Here is a 20,605-nt window from a genome sequence, read left to right on the forward strand (position 1 = left end):
ATAGTGGCCTCCTGTCCTCCTCCATCTCCCCTCATATAGTGGCCTCCTGTCCTCCTCCATCTCCCCTCATATAGTGGCCTCCTGTCCTCCATCTCCCCTCATATAGTGGCCTCCTGTCCTCCTCCATCTCCCCTCATATAGTGTCCTCCTCCATCTCCCCTCATAAAGTGGCCTCCTGTCCTCCTCCATCTCCCCTCATATAGTGTCCTCCTGTCCTCCTCCATCTCCCCTCATATAGTTGCCTCCTGTCCTCCATCTCCCCTCATATAGTGGCCTCCTGTCCTCCTCCATCTCCCCTCATATAGTGGCCTCCTGTCCTCCTCCATCTCCCCTCATATAGTGGCCTCCTGTCCTCCATCTCCCCTCATATAGTGGCCTCCTGTCCTCCTCCACCTCCCCTCATATAGTGTCCTCCTCCATCTCCCCTCATAAAGTGGCCTCCTGTCCTCCTCCATCTCCCCTCATATAGTGTCCTCCTGTCTTCCTCCATCTCCCCTCATATAGTGTCCTCCTGTCCTCCTCCATCTCCCCTCATATAGTGGCCTCCTGTCTTCCTCCATCTCCCCTCATATAGTGGCCTCCTGTCCTCCTCCATCTCCCCTCATATAGTGGCCCCCTGTCCTCCTCCATCTCCCCTCATATAGTGACCTCCTGTCCTCCTCCATCTCCCCTCATATAGTGTCCTCCTGTCTTCCTCCATCTCCCCTCATATAGTGTCCTCCTGTCCTCCTCCATCTCCCCTCATATAGTGGCCTCCTGTCTTCCTCCATCTCCCCTCATATAGTGGCCTCCTGTCCTCCTCCATCTCCCCTCATATAGTGGCCCCCTGTCCTCCTCCATCTCCCCTCATATAGTGGCCCCCTGTCCTCCTCCATCTCCCCTCATATAGTGGCCTCCTGTCCTCCTCCATCTCCCCTCATATAGTGGCCCCCTGTCCTCCTCCATCTCCCCTCATATAGTGGCCTCCTGTCCTCCTCCATCTCCCTTCATATAGAAACCTCCTGTCCTCCTCCATCTCCCCTCATATTGTGTCCTCCTGTCCTCCTCCATCTCCCCTCATATAGTGTCCTCCTCCATCTCCCCTCATATAGTGGGCTCCTGTCCTCCTCCATCTCCCCTCATATAATGGCCTCCTGTCCTCCTCCATCTCCCCTCATATAGTGGCCTCCTGTCCTCCTCCATCTCCCCTCATATAATGGCCTCCTGTCCTCCTCCATCTCCCCTCATACAGTGGCCTCCTGTCCTCCTCCATCTCCCCTCATATAGTGGCCTCCTGTCCTCCTCCATCTCCCCTCATACAGTGGCCTCCTGTCCTCCTCCATCTCCCCTCATATAGAGGCCTTCTGTCCTCCTCCATCTCCCCTCATATAGTGGCCTCCTGTCCTCCTCCATCTCCCCGCATATAGAGGCCTTCTGTCCTCCTCCATCTCCCCTCATATAGTGACCTCCTGTCCTCCTCCATCTCCCCTCATATAGTGGCCTCCTGTCCTCCTCCATCTCCCCTCATATAGTGTCCTCCTCCATCTCCCCTCATATAGTGGCCTCCTGTCCTCCTCCATCTCCCCTCATATAGTGACCTCCTGTCTTCCTCTATCTTCCCTCATATAATGGCCTCCTGTCCTCCTCCATCTCCCCTCATATAGTGGCCTCCTGTCCTCCTCCATCTCCCCTCATATAATGGCCTCCTGTCCTCCTCCATCTCCCCTCATACAGTGGCCTCCTGTCCTCCTCCATCTCCCCTAATATAGTGGCCTCCTGTCCTCCTCCATCTCCCCTCATACAGTGGCCTCCTGTCCTTTCCTGTTCCTGGTTATTAAAAAAAAAAAACATTTTTACTTGCCTTTCCCTTACTCTCCCGCAGTCCTGCATCCTCTTCTCCAGTCCCGGAATCTGATGGAGGAGAGGGGGGGGACCAGATGTTTCTAACTTCCAACACAGGTTTTTATTCCAGGAGAAGAATTCAACAGCAGCAAGACAGAAGTTCAGGATGTGTCTAATTGCCGGCAGGGCTGAAGTACGGTTGGCTGTGTGCAGGCCGTAGCCCAGAAAACTCTCTTGAACTTGGGTGCCCTGAGTAAGCTCTCAAGTGAAGATATACATGGTATCACCTCTCTGTCTCTTAGAGCAGTCTTCCCCAACCACCGGTCCACGGCCCAAGACCGGTCCGTGGAACAGCTGGTTCCGGGCCATGGAACACCTCTGTAAAAAAAAAAAAATCACATTGTGTCTACTGGCAATAGAATTTTACAGTGTTCGGCTGGGATAGGCAATATTGGAATCAGGGGGTGGGGGCATGATAAAGGAAAGGAGAGATAGGAGGTGGCACGCTGCAGAAAGGTTCACTTTGGAGAGGGGCATGCTACAGCAAAGGGGATAATATAAGTGGGATGTGCTTCTTCAGGAAATGGGTACACAGGGATTTATGGTGGGGCATGCAAACATACGACCGCATTCCCTGGAGAAAATGTATGTTTACAGCCGGTCCCTGGGCAAAAAAAGGTTGGGGACCACTGCCTTAGACCGTACCAGTCTATAACTCCTCTCTCAGAAATATTCTGGTTTGCTACGTCTCTCCACACACAAGCTCCATTTCTCCATTACCACATTACTCCAACACTCCACAATTCTACCACTCCACCCCATACACAGGGAAATATTTTTATAATGTTGAAGGTTCTAGGTCAACAGTCAATGACTGTGGTCGTGATGTCATTGCCAACCTCTGTGTGCAGAGACCGGCAGTGAAAGGCAGCTCTGTGACTGAACGGGAGTGCGCAGAGAGGTGAGTACAAGCAGTTTATTTTTATATCCGCCCCAGATGTATATTAAAAAAAATTTTAAATCCTGGACAACACCTTTACTGCATGAAGAAATTGTTCTTTAGTTTGTTGTGATTTGTTGAAGATCGTTGATCAGGCCCTCTCCTCCATCACCACAGGGGGTTACCCAAAATAATGACTGGTAGTAGAGACTCTACCCTAGGTTACAACAAGTAATTGGAGCAATCCCTCTTAGTAACTTTTTTATTCTTTCTTGCAGAGCGGGGCCCCAGTCTTTGTTCACCTTGATGTCTTTATATGCAAAGCATTGCCGCCTCTATATGAACCAAACTGATATTTTGGACTTTCTGAAGCAAGAAAACTATGACATTGCCATCGTAGATCCATTTAACCCTTGCCACTTCTTGGTTGTTGAAAAGCTTGGTATTCCATATATCGCCTTCTCTCCTGGCTCTTTCTCCAATTTCTTGGCGGTTGGAGTACCAAGCCCTCCATCTTATGTGCCGATGTTCCTCTCAGGATTTACTGATCGCATGAGTTTCCTGGAACGTGTAAAAAACACTTTTATGTATCTGGTCTTCTATGTAGTGGAGAAAAGAATGGAAGAGATATTCAGTGGAGTCATTGGAGAACATTTTCCTCCTGACTCTAGACCTTCATTGAGTGAACTCTACCAAAAAGCGGAGCTCTGGATATACAACGTGGATTTTAGCATTGAGTTTGCCCGTCCTCTGCTTCCTCACATTCAATATATTGTTGGATTGAGGGCAAAGCCGGCTAAACCCGTGTCACAGGTGAGTACAAGAATCATGTAATAATGTAATGTTTTGCGGACAATCTTCCAGGGATTTGAAGAAAAAGCTTTTTGGATATGCAACATAGGATCTACAGTTAATGGAAATCAACCAGCCAAAAAAAAACCCCAAAATGCCGGCCTTTGCTCCTCTTCATCTTGCTCCTGATGCTGTCCGTCGCTAGTCTTGACAAGCCAGGATCACCTAGAAAAGAAAGTTATAATTAGCAACACGGAGCATGGGGACGAGATGTCCTGTGCTTCAGGCTGCTAATTATGCACGCCCCACTCCTCCCACTCCCAGGGAGCATGGGAAATTGTGATGACGTCATGCAAGAGGCATGGGAGAGGAAGGTGCAGGGGCGTGCATAAATAGCAGCCTGGAGTGCCAGACATCTTGTCCCCATGCTCCGTGCTGCTAATTAAGTTTCTTTTATATGTGATCCCGGAATGTCAAGACTAGTGACGGACAGCAACGGGATCAAGATGAAGAGAAGTGGGGGTGAGTATTTGTGGGGTTTTTGCTGTTTTTAGGCTGGTTGATCTTGCTAAATTATCAGCCCTTTAAGTGTAAAAAATGTGGTGGTGGATTTGACACTATTTTTCGTTGGTGTGCTGCTTTTTTCTTTACATTGTTGTCAATGGACGACTTGATGTCGGGTCTCAAACAGCGTGCACCCATAAGTTGTACTGCTTGAACTTTCTAAAAAAATGAAGCAGCCCACCAGATCCAAAAAGATTAAAAGTGAAGTAGAGTTTATTCCAAAACTGGCAACTTTTCGGTATGTTACCACCTTTCTCAAGCCTTACTTGGGTTGAGAAAGGTGGTAACACACCGAAACTTTATTAATCACAGGAAAGATGTCTATCATGCTTTACACCCAAAGCCCAATGATAGAAGGGGGTTCAAAAAATCCTATGTGAAATAAGAAGGTATTATAGATAACAAATGATTTTGTATTGGGGGCCTGCAGATTCCAGATACATTTCCATGGTAACAGACTACATTCTGTAGTCATGTCCTATATTGCTATCCTGTGTAGCGTTCCTGTGAAATAAACATAACTAATTGTACTGTACATTTAGAAACTTGATATTAGACAAAGATTTTTTCCAAGAAGCACAATACCCAATACATCTAGAGACGCTCAGTCCAAGACTTTATGCATAATTCCATAATTCCACCATGGATTGCATTGTGTGCATTGTGAGCTCCTATATAGAAAATACCACTATATAAAAACTATTAAAAATATATAAAAACAAAAAGAAAAAATACCAGGAGGTAACAAGTAATGAGACTACAGTGACTACACAATCTGATATCCCCTTCAATCCCTTTTTCTAGGATCTAGAAGACTTCATAGCTGAGTCAGGAGACTCCGGGTTCATCCTGGTGACACTTGGCTCAATGGTTTCCACCATCCCGAGGACGGATCTTATTAGAGAGATGAATTCTGCATTTGCTAGTGTCCCACAGAAGATCATCTGGAGATATAAGTCATCACAATGGCCGAAGGACCTGAAACTGGCCCCCAATGTTAGGCTCCTGGACTGGGTGAACCAGAATGATTTATTAGGTACATACCACTGTATATTAGCATGGTCAAAAAAATTGGACCTCAGATATTTTTAGACCAAGGCTTCTTAACTTATATGTACAGAGGCCTCAACTGTGGGCACATAGTGACATCTGAGCTTCGCTATTGATCAAAGTCTAAGGGAAGACTGAACTGCCTCAATATTGTAACGTCTGAGGTCTGGTTTCTACCACTGTGTTACCTTGTTTTTACACAGTCTTTCCAGCTCCTTGGCTTGGGCATGATGTCATGTTTCATAGCATCTCCTAGCTAAGTGGTGGCGAAACTATGGCTCTCAGGAGGTTGGCCAGAATTGAGTTTGCCAGATAGGTCTTAATTAGAGATGAGCGAACATACTCGTCCGAGCTTGATGCTCGATCGAGCATTAGCGTACTCGTAACTGCTCGTTGCTCGGACGAGTATTTCGCCCGCTCGAGAAAATGGCAGCTCCCGCCGTTTTGCTTTTTGGCGGCCAGAAACAGAGCCAATCACAAGCCAGGAGACTCTGCACTCCACCCAGCATGACGTGGTACCCTTACACGTAGATAGCAGTGGTTGGCTGGCCAGATCAGGTGACCCTGGGATAGACTAGCCGCTGCCCGCGCTGCTCGGATCATTCTCTGTCTGGATGCCGCTAGGGAGAGAGCTGCTGCTGGTCAGGGAAAGCGTTAGGGTGTTCTATTAGAATAGTGTTAGGCAGGAGTGATTCTACAAGAACCCAACAGCCCTTCTTAGGCCTACAATAACGTTATACTTTTTTTTTTTTTTTTTTTATTTGCAGCTAGTACCATATTGTGAGGAATTAGCAGGGGGACTTGCTACCGTTGTGTTTAGCTCTTAGTGACACACATATCCACCTCAAACACCAAAGTGGGAAAATTTATTAGGGGTTTGAGTAGAATTAGGCACAGTCTGCCAGTTTCTTTTAATTTTACGTTTATTTTTTTCATAACTCAGCGTCATCTCATCTGGCATAGTAGTGTGCTGTAATACTTGGCTAGAAAATAGCCATAGGAGAATACAAACGTCTTAATTACGCATACAGTAGCGTTATATATATTTGATTTCTGGTTGATCTGCTGGTGGCTGTAGTTGCTGCAGTGCATCTACTATCAAATTGGGAGCAATTTGGAGTCAGACTTGCGACCACTGTGTTTTAGTGACGCACATATCCATCGCAAAGACCGAAGTGGGAAAATTTATTAGGGCCCGGGGTTGTATTTCAACTAGGCACAGTCTGCCATTTCCTTTTTTATTTTACGTTTATTTTTTTCATAACTCAGCGTCATCTCATCTGGCATAGTAGTGTGCTGTAATACTTGCCTAGAAAATAGCCATAGCAATAGGATAGCATCGTTTGGTTTTAAAAACTAAAAAACACAAAAAAACAAAAAAAAAAAAAAAAAAAAGTTAAAAAAAAAATACAAGTTATAACTCTCATTTTCAAAATGTTTAACCCGAGGGCTAGGGGTAGAGGACGAGGGCGGGGACGTGGGCGTCCAACTACTGCAGGGGTCAGAGGCCGTGGTCCTGGGCGGGGTGAGACACCACCTGCTTATGAGGGAGCAGGGGAACGCCGCAGAGCTACACTCCCTAGGTTCATGTCTGAAGTTACTGGGACTCGTGGTAGAGCACTGTTGAGGCCAGAACAGTGCGAACAGGTGATGTCGTGGATTGCCGACAATGCTTCGAGCAATTTGTCCACCAGTCAGTCTTCCACGCAGTCCACCCATGTCACCGAAATCGGCACTCCTCCAGCTCCTGCACCTCAGCCTCCTCCCCCCCAGTCTGCCCCCTCCCAGCAAAATTTGCCATTTGAACCGGCATACTCTGAGGAACTGTTTTCTGGACCCTTCCCACAGTCACAAACCACTTGTCCGGTTGCTGATGAGCAATTTTCCGATGCCCAGGTTTTCCACCAGTCGCAGTCTGTGGGTGATGATGACCTTGTTGACGTAGTGGAAGAAGTGTGTAAAGAGGTGTCCGACGATGAGGAGACACGGTTGTCAGACAGTGGGGAAGTTGTTGTCAGGGCAGGAAGTCCGAGGGGGGAGCAGACTGAGGGATCGGAGGATGATGAGGTGACAGACCCAAGCTGGGTTGAGAGGCCGGGTGAACACAGTGCTTCTGAGACGGAGGAGAGTCCTCGACCAGAACAGGTTGGAAGAGGCAGTGGTGGGGCCAGACGGAGAGGCAGGGCCAGAGCTGGTGCATCAGCGCCAAATGTGTCAACTAGTGAAGCTCCCGTGGCGAGGGCTCCTGCGGCGAGGGCTAGATTTTCAGAAGTCTGAAGGTTCTTTAAGGAAACACCGGATGACCGACGGACTGTGGTGTGCCACATTTGCCAAACCAGGATCAGCAGGGGTTCCACCACTACTAGCTTAACTACCACCAGTATGCGCAGGCATATGAATGCTAAACACCCCACTCAGTGGCAACAAGCGCGTTCACCTCCGGCCGTGCACACCACTGCTCCTTCCCCTGTGTCAGCTGATAGTCAGCCCCCTGCCCAGGACCCTGCCACAAAAACCCCATCGTCACCTCCACGATCCTCCACAGCATCCACCAGCGTTCAGCTCTCCATACCCCAGACGCTGGAGCGGAAACGCAAATATAGTGCAACCCACCCGCACGCCCAAGCCCTTAATGTGCACATTTCCAGATTGCTAAGCCTGGAGATGCTGCCCTATAGGCTAGTAGAGACCGAGGCCTTTCGCAGCCTCATGGCGGCGGCCGCCCCTCGGTATTCGGTCCCCAGCCGCCACTACTTTTCCCGATGTGCCGTCCCAGCCCTGCACCAGCACGTGTCAGACAACATAATCCGTGCCCTGACCAACGCCGTTTCTGACAAGGTCCACCTGACCACGGACACGTGGACGAGTGCTGCCGGGCAGGGCCACTATATATCTCTGACGGCACATTGGGTTAACTTGGTGGAGGCTGGGACCGAGTGTGACCCTGCGGCTGGTCATATACTGCCGACGCCGAGGATTGCGGGGCCTACCTCGGTCCAGGTGTTTGAGGCCTACTATGCCTCCTCCTCCTCCCACCCCTCCTCCACCTCCTCCTCCGAACGACCATCCGTGGGCATGGCGCCATCAGTCGGTAGCTCTAGGCACAGCAGCAGTGCCGTCGCTAAGCGACAGCAGGCTGTGCTCAAACTGCTGAGCCTAGGCGATAAAAGGCACACCGCCCAAGAACTATTACAGGGCATCACGGCGCAGACTGATCTGTGGCTGGCACCGCTGAACCTGAAGCCAGGCATGGTTGTGTGTGACAACGGCCGTAACCTGGTGGCGGCTCTGCAACTCGGCAGACTGACACATGTGCCATGCCTGGCCCATGTGTTAAATCTGATAGTTCAGCGTTTCCTCAAGACATACCCCAATCTGTCTGATTTGCTCACGAAGGTGCGCCGCATCTGTGCGCATTTCAGGAAGTCCAGCACAGATGCTGCCACTCTCAGGGCAGCGCAGCGCCGCCTCCAACTGCCCGCTCACCGACTGTTGTGCGACGTGCCCACGAGGTGGAATTCAACACTGACCATGTTATCCAGAGTTTACCAGCAGCGCCGAGCGATTGTAGACTGCCAGATGTCAACTTCCACCAGAACTGGTAGTCAGGTCAGTCAGCTTCCTCAAGTCTACAATGAGGAGTGGACGTGGATGTCTGATATCTGTCAGGTGCTGAGTAACTTTGAGGAGTCAACACAGATGGTCAGTGGCGATGCCGCCATCATCAGCCTCACCATCCCGCTGCTTGGCCTGTTGAAAAACTCTCTGGTCAGCATGAAGTCGGAAGCTTTGCGCTCCTCACAAGAGACAGGGGAAGAAGATTCCCTTGTTGATAGCCAAAGCACCCTTAGGTCTGTTTCTCAGCGCATATCGGAGGAGGTGGAGGTGGAGGAGGATGAGGAGGAAGAGGAGGAGAATGTTGGCGAGACACAAGAGGGGACCATTGTTGAGTCCTACACTGTTGAGCGTGTATGGGCAGAAGAAGAGGAATTGGAGGAGTTGGAGGAGGAGGAAATGGACAGTCAGGCCAGTGAGGGGAGTGAATTCTTACGCGTTGGTACTCTGGCGCATATGGCAGATTTCATGCTAGGCTGCCTATCCCGTGACCCTCGCGTTCAAAGAATTTATTCCAGCACCGATTACTGGGTGTTCACTCTCCTGGACCCACGGTACAAGCAAAATCTTTCCACTCTCATCCCTGGAGAGGAAAGGAGTGTGAGAATGCATGAATACCAGCAGGCCCTGGTGCACAAGCTGAAACAGTATTTCCCTTCTGACAGCGCTAGCGGCAGAGTGCGTAGTTCTGCGGGACAAGTAGCGAGGGAGAGTAGGCGAGCAGGCAGCTTGTCCAGCACTGGCAAGGGTACGCTTTACAAGGCTTTTGCCAGCTTTATGTCACCCCAGCAAGACACTGTCACCTGTCCCCAGTCTCGGCAGAGTAGGGCTGATCTTTACAGAAAGATGGTGAGGGAGTACGTAGCTGACCATATCATCGTCCTAAATGATCACACAGCTCCCTACAACTACTGGGTTTCAAAGCTGGACATGTGGCACGAACTGGCGCTCTACGCCTTGGAGGTTCTTGCCTGCCCTGCCGCTAGCGTCTTGTCAGAGCGGGTTTTCAGTGCAGCTGGTGGCATCATCACCGATAAGCGTACACGCCTGTCGACTGACAGCGCTGACAGGCTGACGCTTATCAAGATGAATAAAGCATGGATTTCTCCTAATTTCAAATCTCCAGCAGGTGAAGGAAGCTCAACCTGAATAATTTATCCACTCCTCCTCCTCCTCATTTTCCTCCTTCTCCTCCTCTTTCTACAGTAAAGCAGAGGAAACTGGCTGTTTTTTGACAGGGCCCACTGGCTCTAGGTATAGTACTTTATGCATTTAATTTTTCTGGAGGGCCACCGACACGGTCCTCTGTTTTAAACAATTTTTGGGAGTGCCACATACAGGCACTCAATCTATTCAATTTTTCTGGAGGGCCACCTTTCCGGTCCTCTGTTTTAAACAATTTTTTGGGACTGCCACATACAGGCACTCAATCTATTCCATTTTTCTGGAGGGCCACCTACCTGCTCCTCTGGTTTGAAAAATTTTTTGGACTGCCACATACAGGCACTCAATCTATTCCATTTTTCTGGAGGGCCACCTACCTGCTCCTCTGGTTTAAAAACTTTTTTGGACTGCCACATACAGGCACTCAATCTATTCCATTTTTCTGGAGGGCCACCTACCTGCTCCTCTGGTTTGAAAAATTTTTTGGACTGCCACATACAGGCACTATCCAAATTGAATTGTCTCCATAGCAGCCTCCACACGTTGTCTCCATTGCTACCTCCAAAAGTCGTCCATATAGCTGCCTCCATACATCGTCCCTTTATCAAACGAGGTTTGTCAGGCCGAAATTTGGGTTGTTTTCATGGATTCCACATCAAAGTTGTTAACTTTGTCGCCACCCTGCTGTGTTATCCACAAAATACACTGGCAAACTTTTACCATTTACGGATATTATTTCAGCGCTTCTTGCGCATCTGTTTACATTCCCCTCACCCGCCATATCCTAAACTTATAAGAACGCTACTACACTTGATCTTATACAAAAGGTTCTTAGAAGTGCTGTTTGGGGAGTAGCCTAGAGACAGGGGCTTGGATTGGCGAAAGCTCGCCTAGCAGCGGAGCGCCAGCTCCATGCGCATCATGCGCTTCTTGCGCATCTGTTTACATTCCCCTCACCCGCCATATCCTAAACTTATAAGAACGCTACTACACTTGATCTTATACAAAAGGTTCTTAGAAGTGCTGTTTGGGGAGTAGCCTAGAGACAGGGGCTTGGATTGACGAAAGCTCGCCTAGCAGCGGAGCGCCAGCTCCATGCGCATCATGCGCTTCTTGCGCATCTGTTTACATTCCCCTCACCCGCCATATCCCAAACTTATAAGAACGCTACTACACTTAACTTGGTGCAGGCTGGGACCGAGTCTGACCCTGGGGCTGGTCATATACTGCCGACGCAGAGGATTGCGGGGCCTACCTTGGTCCAGGTCTCAAAGGCCTACTATACCTCCAAATCCTCCCACCCCTCCTCCACCTCCTCCGAATTACCATCCGTGGGCATGGCGCCATCAGTCGGTAGCTCTAGGCACAGCAGCAGTGCCGTTGCTAAGCGACAGCAGGCGGTGCTCAAACTGCTGAGCCTAGGTGATAAAAGGCACACCGCCCAAGAGCTATTGCAGGGCATTCCACATCAAACTTGTTAACTTTGTCGCCACCCTGCTGTGTAAGCCACAAAATATACTGGAAAACTTTTTTCATTTACGGATATTATTTCAGCGCTTCTTGCGCAGATGTTTACATTCCCCTCACCCGCCATATCCCAAACTTATAAGAACGCTACTACACTTGATCTTATCCGAAAGGTTTTTAGAAGTGCTGTTTGGGGAGTAGCCTAGAGACAGGGGCTTGGATTGGCGAAAGCTCGCCTGGCAGCGGAGCGCCAGCTCCATGCCAAGAACCAACTAACATAGTTTTAACTGCAGCACCTTTAATCTACTACTAGTTCACTGCCTCCATACATCGTCCCCTTATCAAACGAGCTGTGTCAGGCAGAATTTTGGATTGTTTTCATGGCTTCCATGTTAACTTTGTCGCCACCCTGCTGTGTAATCCACAAAATATACTGGCAAACTTTTATCATGTACCGATATTATTTGAGCGCTTCTTGCTCACCTCCTTTGGTTCCTCTCTGCTACCCATTGGTTTGAAGCCTGAGTCCATTTAGGGTATGTCGCCATGCCACTCTCTAGCCTTCCGCTGCTGCCGCTGCCTCTGCATGCCGTCCCCTATAGTGTCAGGGTCAATTATTGGATGTTTTAGATGCTATCTAGCTTCATTCTGTCACTCTGTCATGGCCATGCTGTTGCCCATAATTTTGGCATAATGGTGCATTTAAGCAGCCTCAGAGGCATCCATGCATGCTGCCCCTGCTGTTTCCTGTCCATTTCCGTGGTGTTTCCATCCTTTTCTGAGGTTCCCAGGTGTTTGGCCAAGCTTCCCTGTGCAGAGCCTTGGTCCCCTTGAAAAATGCTCGAGTCTCCCATTGACTTCAATGGGGCTCGTTACTCGAAACGAGCACTCGAGCATCGGGAAAAGTTCGTCTCGAATAACGAGTACCCGAGCATTTTAGTGCTCGCTCATCTCTAGTCTTAATGCTCATCGTTATTTTAAAGTGAAGTAACCTGGTCTACGTGAGACTCCAGAGTAAAGGAGTAGACAGGGTCAGTTGATCATTGATGCCATTAGACCTCCTGCTCTGGGCCCCATAATTCTTCCTGTTTGGGGGGATCTCAAGGGAATCTCAAATGGCAACCAAAGCTTCTTCTCCTTCTGTCAATGACAGTTGACACTCATTACCATCATTGCCCTATGTTCTTTTTTAGTACATACAGCCCTGCATGCCCCAGGTAAACATGTCTGTAGCAACACTCAGGCCACCCTTTGTTAAAACAGGAGTAGAGATGAGCGAGCATACTTGGAATAGAGATGAGCTTGATGCTCGTTCGAGCATTAGCGTACTCGCAACTGCTCGGTGCTCGGACAAGTATTTCGCCCGCTCGAGAAAATGGCATCTCGCGGCGTTTAGATTTTTGGCGGCCAGAAACAGAGCCAATCACAAGCCAGGAGACTCTGCACTACACCTAGCATCACATGGTACACTTACATGTCGATAGCAGTGGTTGGCTGGCCTGATCAGGTGACCCTGGAATAGACTAGCCCCTTCCTGCGCTGCTCGGATCATTCTCTGTCGGGATGTCGTAGGGAGAGAGCTGCTGCTGGTCAGGGAAAGCGTTAGGGTGCTCTAGTAGATAACTGTTAGGCAGGAGTGATTCTACAAGAACAATGCTTCAAGTAATTTGTCCACCAGTCAGTCTTCCACGCAGTGCACCCATGTTACCCAAGTGAGCACTCCTTTTATCAAACTTTTATCTTTGACCGATATTATTTCAGCGCTACTTGCACATCTCTTTACGTTCGCCTCCCCCACCATAACCAGGCCAAATACTCAACGCCAGGCCAGGCCAGGCCAACGCATCAGGCCCCCAGGTCCATTTTGGGTGGGGAGGAACCGAGAAGCAGGGGCTTGGACAGGCGAAAGCTTGCCTGGCAGCGGACCGCCAGCTCCATCCCAAGATCCAACTACATTGTTTTAACTGCAGCAACCTACAACCTATAACCTTTTACCTCTAAAATCTATCTTTTCACTCCTCTTTTCTCAGCTCCTTACGTTCACCTCTGGTGCCATAACCGTCCCCATTGCCTCCCCACGTCTTCTGCATAGCAGCCTCCACACGCCTCCAAAGCTGCCTCCAAAAGTCGTCTCCATAACTGCCTCCACATGTCGTCCCCTTAGCAAACGAGTTGTGTCAGGCTCATTTTTCGGGTGTTTCACCAGATACGTTATGGAACCATATGGGTTCATAGTCGTGTTTAGACCCCAGGACTATACCTTGAGTATAGATGTTTGCCCTTTTACCTTTCGCCAGCTGTAGCGCTTCCCTGATTGCCGTCACTTCACCTCCTGCGCTGACCTGTGTGGAGGGAGTGGTTCTGCTTGTACTACCTCATGTGCGCCACTGACCACTGTATATCCAGCATAGGACCATCTGTCTTCTCCTGCAGACCTGGAGCCATCTATGAGAAAAAACTCAACATCTGGGTTAATCACCCTTCTCCCCCCCCCCCTCTCTGAATCCTGGAAGACTGGTGACAGAACGGCAGGATTCAGAGCTGTGCACCTTATCAGTGTGACGCTCTGGGAGTGCACACTGGAGTCTGAGCTGTGAGGCCTTTGCTCAGATGTTTGGGCTGTACTTGGGTGAGGACACTGTGCAAGGTATGTGGGGTTTGCACTGTAACTGAGTAAGCTAGGATCTAGGCTCAACTCACTGGCCTTGCTGAGCAGATTGCTGGCTGCAGCTACTGACACATGAGGGGCTCCCCTCATGACTGAGTCTAGCCGGGCCTAATATTGGGCCACTGGGGAGGCCTCCAGGTTCCTGGGCTAAGACACCTGTGGCCTAGATACTCGGTGAAAAATAAAATAAAAGGTCTTATCCAATAGGATGTGCCTAGGGCCGGGGCAGACAGGATTTGCCAGCTTAAGGCTATGGAATGCATCAATTGCCTCCTGACTAAGGGCAAATGGGGAAGAGGCAAAGCAGTCAGAAAGGGGCAGCAAAAGGCTGGAGGCAGCAGACCTTATCCCAGGCTGCAGGAGCTGGCCAGTGCTAGAAACATGTGAAGAGGCTTAGGGCCTCAGGACAGGGGCACATTCTGGACTGCCAGCTTTCTTTCCTCTGTCAGGTATCTGCCTGTGGCTGAGAAGCAGTGGCCTAGGAAGACCACCTTCTCCTGGCAGCACTGGAGTTTGTCTCTGGAAACTTTGCAACCCTTCTGGAACAGAAAACACATAAGGTCAATAAATGCATCCTGGCAAACAACAACAGTAGGTCCTCCGCATACTGAAAAGGAGAACATCCAGTAAGGGGCTAGTCTGCCAGTCTACTCCCTGTAGGGCCTTGGGTATTTGCTGGGTGAGTTTTACCCCCCCTGTGGGAATCTACATCAGGTTTACTGGAATACTGAACTAGTAAAGGCAAATAGGTGCTGGCAATCTTCATGAAGGGGCACAGAAAGGAGAACATTTGCCAAATCAATAACAGTGAATAATATGTCACCCTGGGGACTGCTGCCAGTTTGGGCTAGGGACCACTGGGCTTCTGTACACTCATTGGCAGCTTAGAGGTCATGGACCATCCTACATGTATCCGGCTGTTCTTTCTGGGTGTTTTTCTTGACCGGGAATGGGTTAAAATCATCATCGGGCTAGCAGGGGAGAGTCACACATCAGTTCTACAATGAACTGTAGAATCAGTTCTACAATGAACTTGTAGGCACTAACTCTGTTTGGGGGGCATTCAGAGGGGGAACTGTTCTCGCTGACATCCTTGTCCGTAATCACCCCCCCTTGTCCCGCCCTGTTGGGGCCGTCTCCGCCACTCACTACAGTAATGTCTCCTCCCCGCAACGCCCATTTGGGTTGGTCGGTTGAGACTTCCGGAAATGTTGTCAGTCTCACTTTGGCGTGGTCTATGAAACTACTCTATTCCCTCTGTACATCAATGTGTCAGAGTCCCTCCACCACATCTCCAGCCCAGTGTTCAGTGCTTTCTATAAAGTTCTGGCCAGACTCCAACTTCTCAACAAAAGTCAGGTACACTTGTGTTGGTTTTTAATCAAAAAGGAACAAAAATCAGTCATAGGCTCTGTAATGAAGTTGGGGGGCTCGTTCTTGCTTAGTCTGTTTGTGGGTTACACAGGAGGACATCACATCGTACTGTATTCTTGTGTCACAAGCAAATAAATTCCTTCAAGTCTTTTTTTTTTTTAGATTGAAAGGGAGAACTCTAAACGCAGCGGTCTGCCCCTCCCAATTATAAATATTAGCACTATCCTGTGAACCACGAGATAACAGAACACAGATTCCAAGCAACTCAATATGGAGAAATTCAGTTTTCCGTGAACGTCAAGGTCACTTTCGTCTCTCTCGTAGATAAGACAGACAAAGCATTCAGGCAAAGCCCTAGACTTTTTGGAGAACTTCAGACGTCAAGGCCACTGTCAGTTCTTCACAAAACAAAATGCAGCTCCAACAGCCCCCACCCTTTTGTTAACCCCTTAAACCCCAGAAAGCAGGTACCAGACGCATTGCAACACTTTTTATAGTAATTTTTCTCTAATTGTTGGGATCAAATAAATTTTAATAATACTCAAGCAAACAACATCCCACACTCCAAGACCCTTAGCATATGCCTGAAACGGTGAAATATCACCAGCCGGCATTTGTTTTCAAACATCTGCCAGGACGCTTCAAGCATGGTCAGCTGCTATCCTACAAAGCCCGACAACAAGCCTTTATGGCTGCCAACAGAGTAGAGTCATAGGGAATCAATTTTCAGGGACTTGAATGGAACATAACTTAAGATGGCCGCCACTGAAAAGTAAACTGTCTTAAGATGGCCGCCACTGAAGGATGGTAGGGCGTGTTATCTTCTCTAACCACCAGATACAGGGGTGGAGTCTGGATTCCAGTGGCCATCTTTCACTCCAAGGAAAATATAATAAAATCTCTTTTTCTCAAATTCTTTCCACATCAAAAACTTTGAAATGTCCCTTATCGCCTGTCTCTTTCTTCAATGGGCACTCTGAAGGATTCCTGTCACTCTGTCCTGGTCCGTCCGTCAAAGTCAGAGGCTCTAAGTGTCTGTTTGCAAATCTGATAAAGTTTTCTCACTTGTACAATCATCAGATCATATGACACATCCCAAAACTTTCAAACCTTCACTATTACTTTTCACTTCAACACAAAACTACCAGCCCTTTTGTCCGATTATGTCAACTTGCACTTTTCCATCAGTCCTACTTAACTCAACAACCTGTCTCTGTGCATCTTTCCCCTTCATGTGAAAAACAATCTTCCTTATCTCTTTGTCTGCAATGCAATGCACTTGGCTCAATTCCAATTCACAACTTATCATAAATGCGTACTACTGCAACACTGCCAAACTTGTCCCCACAGATACAGCGAATGACAACACCTCAATTTACTGACCCCAGAGAAACTAGATACCAGACTTCCACAGAGGACTCTACACCAAGTCAACTCTGACCTGTCACTACTCTTTCACCGAATCTACACCAACTCAACTCTCTTACTGACTCTTGACCAAGTCACTACTAGTTGGTCACGAGGCCGTTCAGACTCCCCAAAAAGAGAGCTAAATGCACACCTGATCAGGGCAGGTCTCCGCTGCATGTGCACAAATTGAGCTCTATACCTCTATGGCACCAGTCAAACAGTACTATAGACACTATGATAATCACAACAGAATATCTCCCACTCTCCCATTCTAGCATTGCAGACATCTAAGGGTTCGTTATACGAGACGAGCACTCGAGCATCCGGAAAAGTTCGACTCGAGTAAGGAGCACTCAAGCATTTTAGTGCTCGCTCATCTATAAACAGGAAGTTTCCTGTCAAGGAAGGTGCCTGAGCATTAGGGTCCTGTTTAGTTAATGTCCTCTAGAGGTGTCTCATCTATTGCCGTTTGACTTTCATGATGCTGCCCCGCTTGTTTAAGTCTCTTTGTTCCCGTTCCCGGTCTTCTAAATGATGGTGAAAACCCCATGTAAGGCTAAATTCACACTGCCGTGAGCCCACCGCCCGTAGCACGGCGGGCACATGGCAGCGCGGGGAGAGGAGGAGGAGGTGAGCGCAGCTCACCCCCGCCCCTCTCCATAGGAATTAATGGTGCACGGCGCCGTAATACGGGGAAAGATAGGACATGTCCTATCTTTCCCCGGGCTACGGAGCGGTACGGTGCCGTGAGCCCATAGAAGTGTATGGGGGGCGTATATCGGCCGTATATACGTCGGCCGTATATACGTCCCCCATACTGTAGTGTGAATGTAGCCTTAACTTGAGGGCGGCACGGTGGCTGTTGAGTAGCACATCTGCCATGCAGCACTGGGTTCCTGGGTTCGAATCCCACCCAGGTCAACATCTGCAAAGAGTTTGTATGTTCTCTCCGTGTTTGCGTGGGTTTCCTCCGGGTACTCCGGTTTCCTCCCACACTTCAAAACATACTGTTAGGTTGTTTAGATTGTGAGCCCCATGGGGACAGGAACCAATTTGACATGCTTTGTGCAGCGCTGCATAATCTGTGTGCGCTATATAAATAAAGGAATTATTATTATTATTATTATTATTGATCCCAACCCATGCTTCCCTCCAATTTCATTGTAGGTTTATACAGTAGATTTATCTGTGGGTAATGGCTTGTGACAACTTCTATAACACAGGATAGAATTCCAGCAGGTGTCAGAATGCCCAGAATCAAAATCTGGTAACATTGTTTTCAGAATTTTATCCATCCCTTCAACTGACTCACAATTATATTCTGTTACAGGACATCCGAAGATCCGCCTCCTGGTGACACACGGTGGACTAAACAGCGTGACAGAGGCCGTGTATCATGGGGTCCCCATTTTGGGAATCCCACTTTTTGCGGATCAGCCTGACAACTTAGTTCGAATTAAAACAAAACTTATGGGAGAATTTATTCCTTTCCATGAAATCAAGTCTGACCGATTTGCTGATATGATGCAGAAAATAATAGAAGACAGAAGGTGAGTGTCCGTCTGGATGACCCTTGGTTGGATCAAGGGTGATTACTTAACAATCATTAAAGAAACCTCTAATCATATTCTGAAAAATATTGGGGTCCATCTGTTGGGAGCACCACAATGATGTTTTACACTGTCTGGGTAAAGATTGTCATACAGTTTGTAGAAGAGTGCCATGCTGCGAGATCCATGCTGTTAGAGGGGAGAAAGAGCAGCACATAGAAGTCATGTGACAAGTCCAAGGGGACTCTAATGCATAAACATTATACTATTTTCTGTGTGAACTGAGCTATTTGTTATAATCATTGCTGTAATATGGAGGCACAACATGGCGAGACTGGGGATCCATGAGAAACAACCTCCATGTTACATCACACCCCTTGTAGAAGCAGGTCTTATCAAACAAAACCCCCAAAGAGTCCATTAGGGGCATTTATTATGGCCTTTCAAACAGAAACGAACATGTTTTGTTTTTCCTCTCTGCGTCTCTCGCACCTAAAGTTGTGAAGTGTCGGGGCCATAATATAGATGTTTTCCAACATTCCAAATCAACTTGTTCTATGTTTTGGCGCAATATCTTGGTGCCACTTGTGAATCCACCCGTTTTCTGTCGCTTCTATTTTTCCACCACGTTTTTGGGTGCAATTTGTGGTGCACAAAGAGAGCAGCTATTAGCAGGCCTAGGAAGTTCTAAGCCTTTTAGTCTGTGCGCCAATTCATTGATCCCTTGCGCCAAAAACTTATATCCCGCATGCACATGTATTTTTTAAAGTGTTTGTGCCAGTTTTGTGTCCATGTAAGACAAGACAGATACAATGTGAACCTAAAGGGGTTGTTAGACGGACACTGCGCCAACCTCACTGACGTGCATCATTGTTATTAAGCATGAACATAGTGCACCAAAAAGAAAAATGGTGCACACTTCCCGAGTAGTGCAGGGGGCGCCAGATTCATGAACAACGTGCCCCACAATTCATGAATCCGATGCCCCCTGCACACTACACAAGACACTGCACATACATTAATTTTGATAAATGTGGGCCAATATGTTTTGTCTTCCCACAGCTACAAGACGGCAGCCATGAAGCAGAGCGTCATCATGCGCTCACGTCCGTTCCCCCCCGACCAGCAGTTATTGGGATGGGTGGAGCACATCATCCGCTCCGGTGGAGGCGGCCATCTTAGACCCTATTCTTACCAGCAGCCCTGGTATCAGCAGCTTCTCCTGGACGTCATCCTCTTCATCTTCTCTTGTGTCGCTCTGATCATCTACATCATCGTGAAAGTTATCAGATTTCTTATCCACCTCCTGTGTTCCAAAAAGAAACAGAAACAAAAATGAGATTTTAGTAATTTTTGTAATGGTTCTACGTGAACTTATTTTAAATTTGTAAGGTTTTTTCATTAGTTTCAGCTCTAATAAATGGACTTCTTGTGTATAACTCTTGGTGGAGAAATCCACGTCCATCACTCCCCCTCTCTCAGGAATTCTCTTCAGGTAGTAGACTGTGGAAGTTTACAGACATTGGAAGAAACAATATAGAAATATCTGCACTGAGATGTTATAGCAGTTTTCAAAGATGCGTATAGTTAGTGTTGGTTAGTTTACCTGACAGGTTCCCTTAACTCTAAAGGAAAGTGGTCTCTCTGTCATTGTATACGCCTTTTACAAACAGTTTGAGATATTTCAGGGTAAATTCATGGGAGTTCAAACTTCAATGCACGGATTGTGCTACAAGTCGGTTATTTGTGATATGTATAGAAGAACAGCACAGAACAGATATATAATGGGGGTCATTTACTAAGGGCCCGATTCGCGTTTTCCCGACGTGTTACCCGAATATTTCCGATTTGCGCCGATTTCCCCTGAATTGCCCCGGGATTTTGGCGCACGCGATCGGATATCGGGGGCGTGGCCGAACAAAAACCTGACGGATTCGTAAAAACCGCCGCATTTTAAAAAACAATCTGTCGCGGAGCTTGCACTTACCTTCACTCAGCCCGGCTCGGTGAAATCCAGTGCGTTCCGATGCTTTTCAGCGCAGCAGCGCCACCTGGTGGATGGCGGAGGAACTACCTTAATAAATCCCGGCCGGACCCGAATCCAGCGCAGAGAACGCGCCGCTGGATCGCGAATGGACCGGGTAAGTAAATCTGCCCCAATGTGTTCCTTGATAACTGGTGCCCTATTTG

The 20,605-nt window shown here is 48.3% G+C and overlaps 1 protein-coding gene across 1 annotated transcript; it reads left to right on the forward strand.

Moving 5' to 3' along the window:
- The first annotated feature begins 3,041 nt into the window (after positions 1–3,041).
- On the forward strand, positions 3,042–20,139 carry LOC140117830 (UDP-glucuronosyltransferase 3A1-like). Its single transcript, XM_072134944.1, has 4 exons — positions 3,042–3,574; positions 4,922–5,153; positions 18,196–18,415; positions 19,478–20,139. The coding sequence occupies exons 1-4, from the start codon at positions 3,068–3,070 to the stop codon at positions 19,752–19,754; spliced, it is 1,236 nt and encodes a 411-aa protein (XP_071991045.1). The 5' UTR covers positions 3,042–3,067; the 3' UTR covers positions 19,755–20,139.
- The last annotated feature ends 466 nt before the right edge of the window (positions 20,140–20,605 follow it).

Source organism: Engystomops pustulosus, chromosome 1 (genome assembly GCF_040894005.1).
Source record: "Engystomops pustulosus chromosome 1, aEngPut4.maternal, whole genome shotgun sequence".
Lineage (NCBI taxonomy): Eukaryota > Metazoa > Chordata > Amphibia > Anura > Leptodactylidae > Engystomops > Engystomops pustulosus.

Excerpts from the sequence above, each read along its gene's own strand:
- LOC140117830 (XM_072134944.1), top strand. The coding sequence starts at position 3,068 with ATGTCTTTATATGCAAAGCATTGCCGCCTCTATATGAACCAAACTGAT. Across the intron at positions 5,154-18,195 it reads GAACCAGAATGATTTATTAG|GACATCCGAAGATCCGCCTC; the intron begins GTACATACCACT and ends ATTCTGTTACAG. Across the intron at positions 18,416-19,477 it reads AAAATAATAGAAGACAGAAG|CTACAAGACGGCAGCCATGA; the intron begins GTGAGTGTCCGT and ends GTCTTCCCACAG.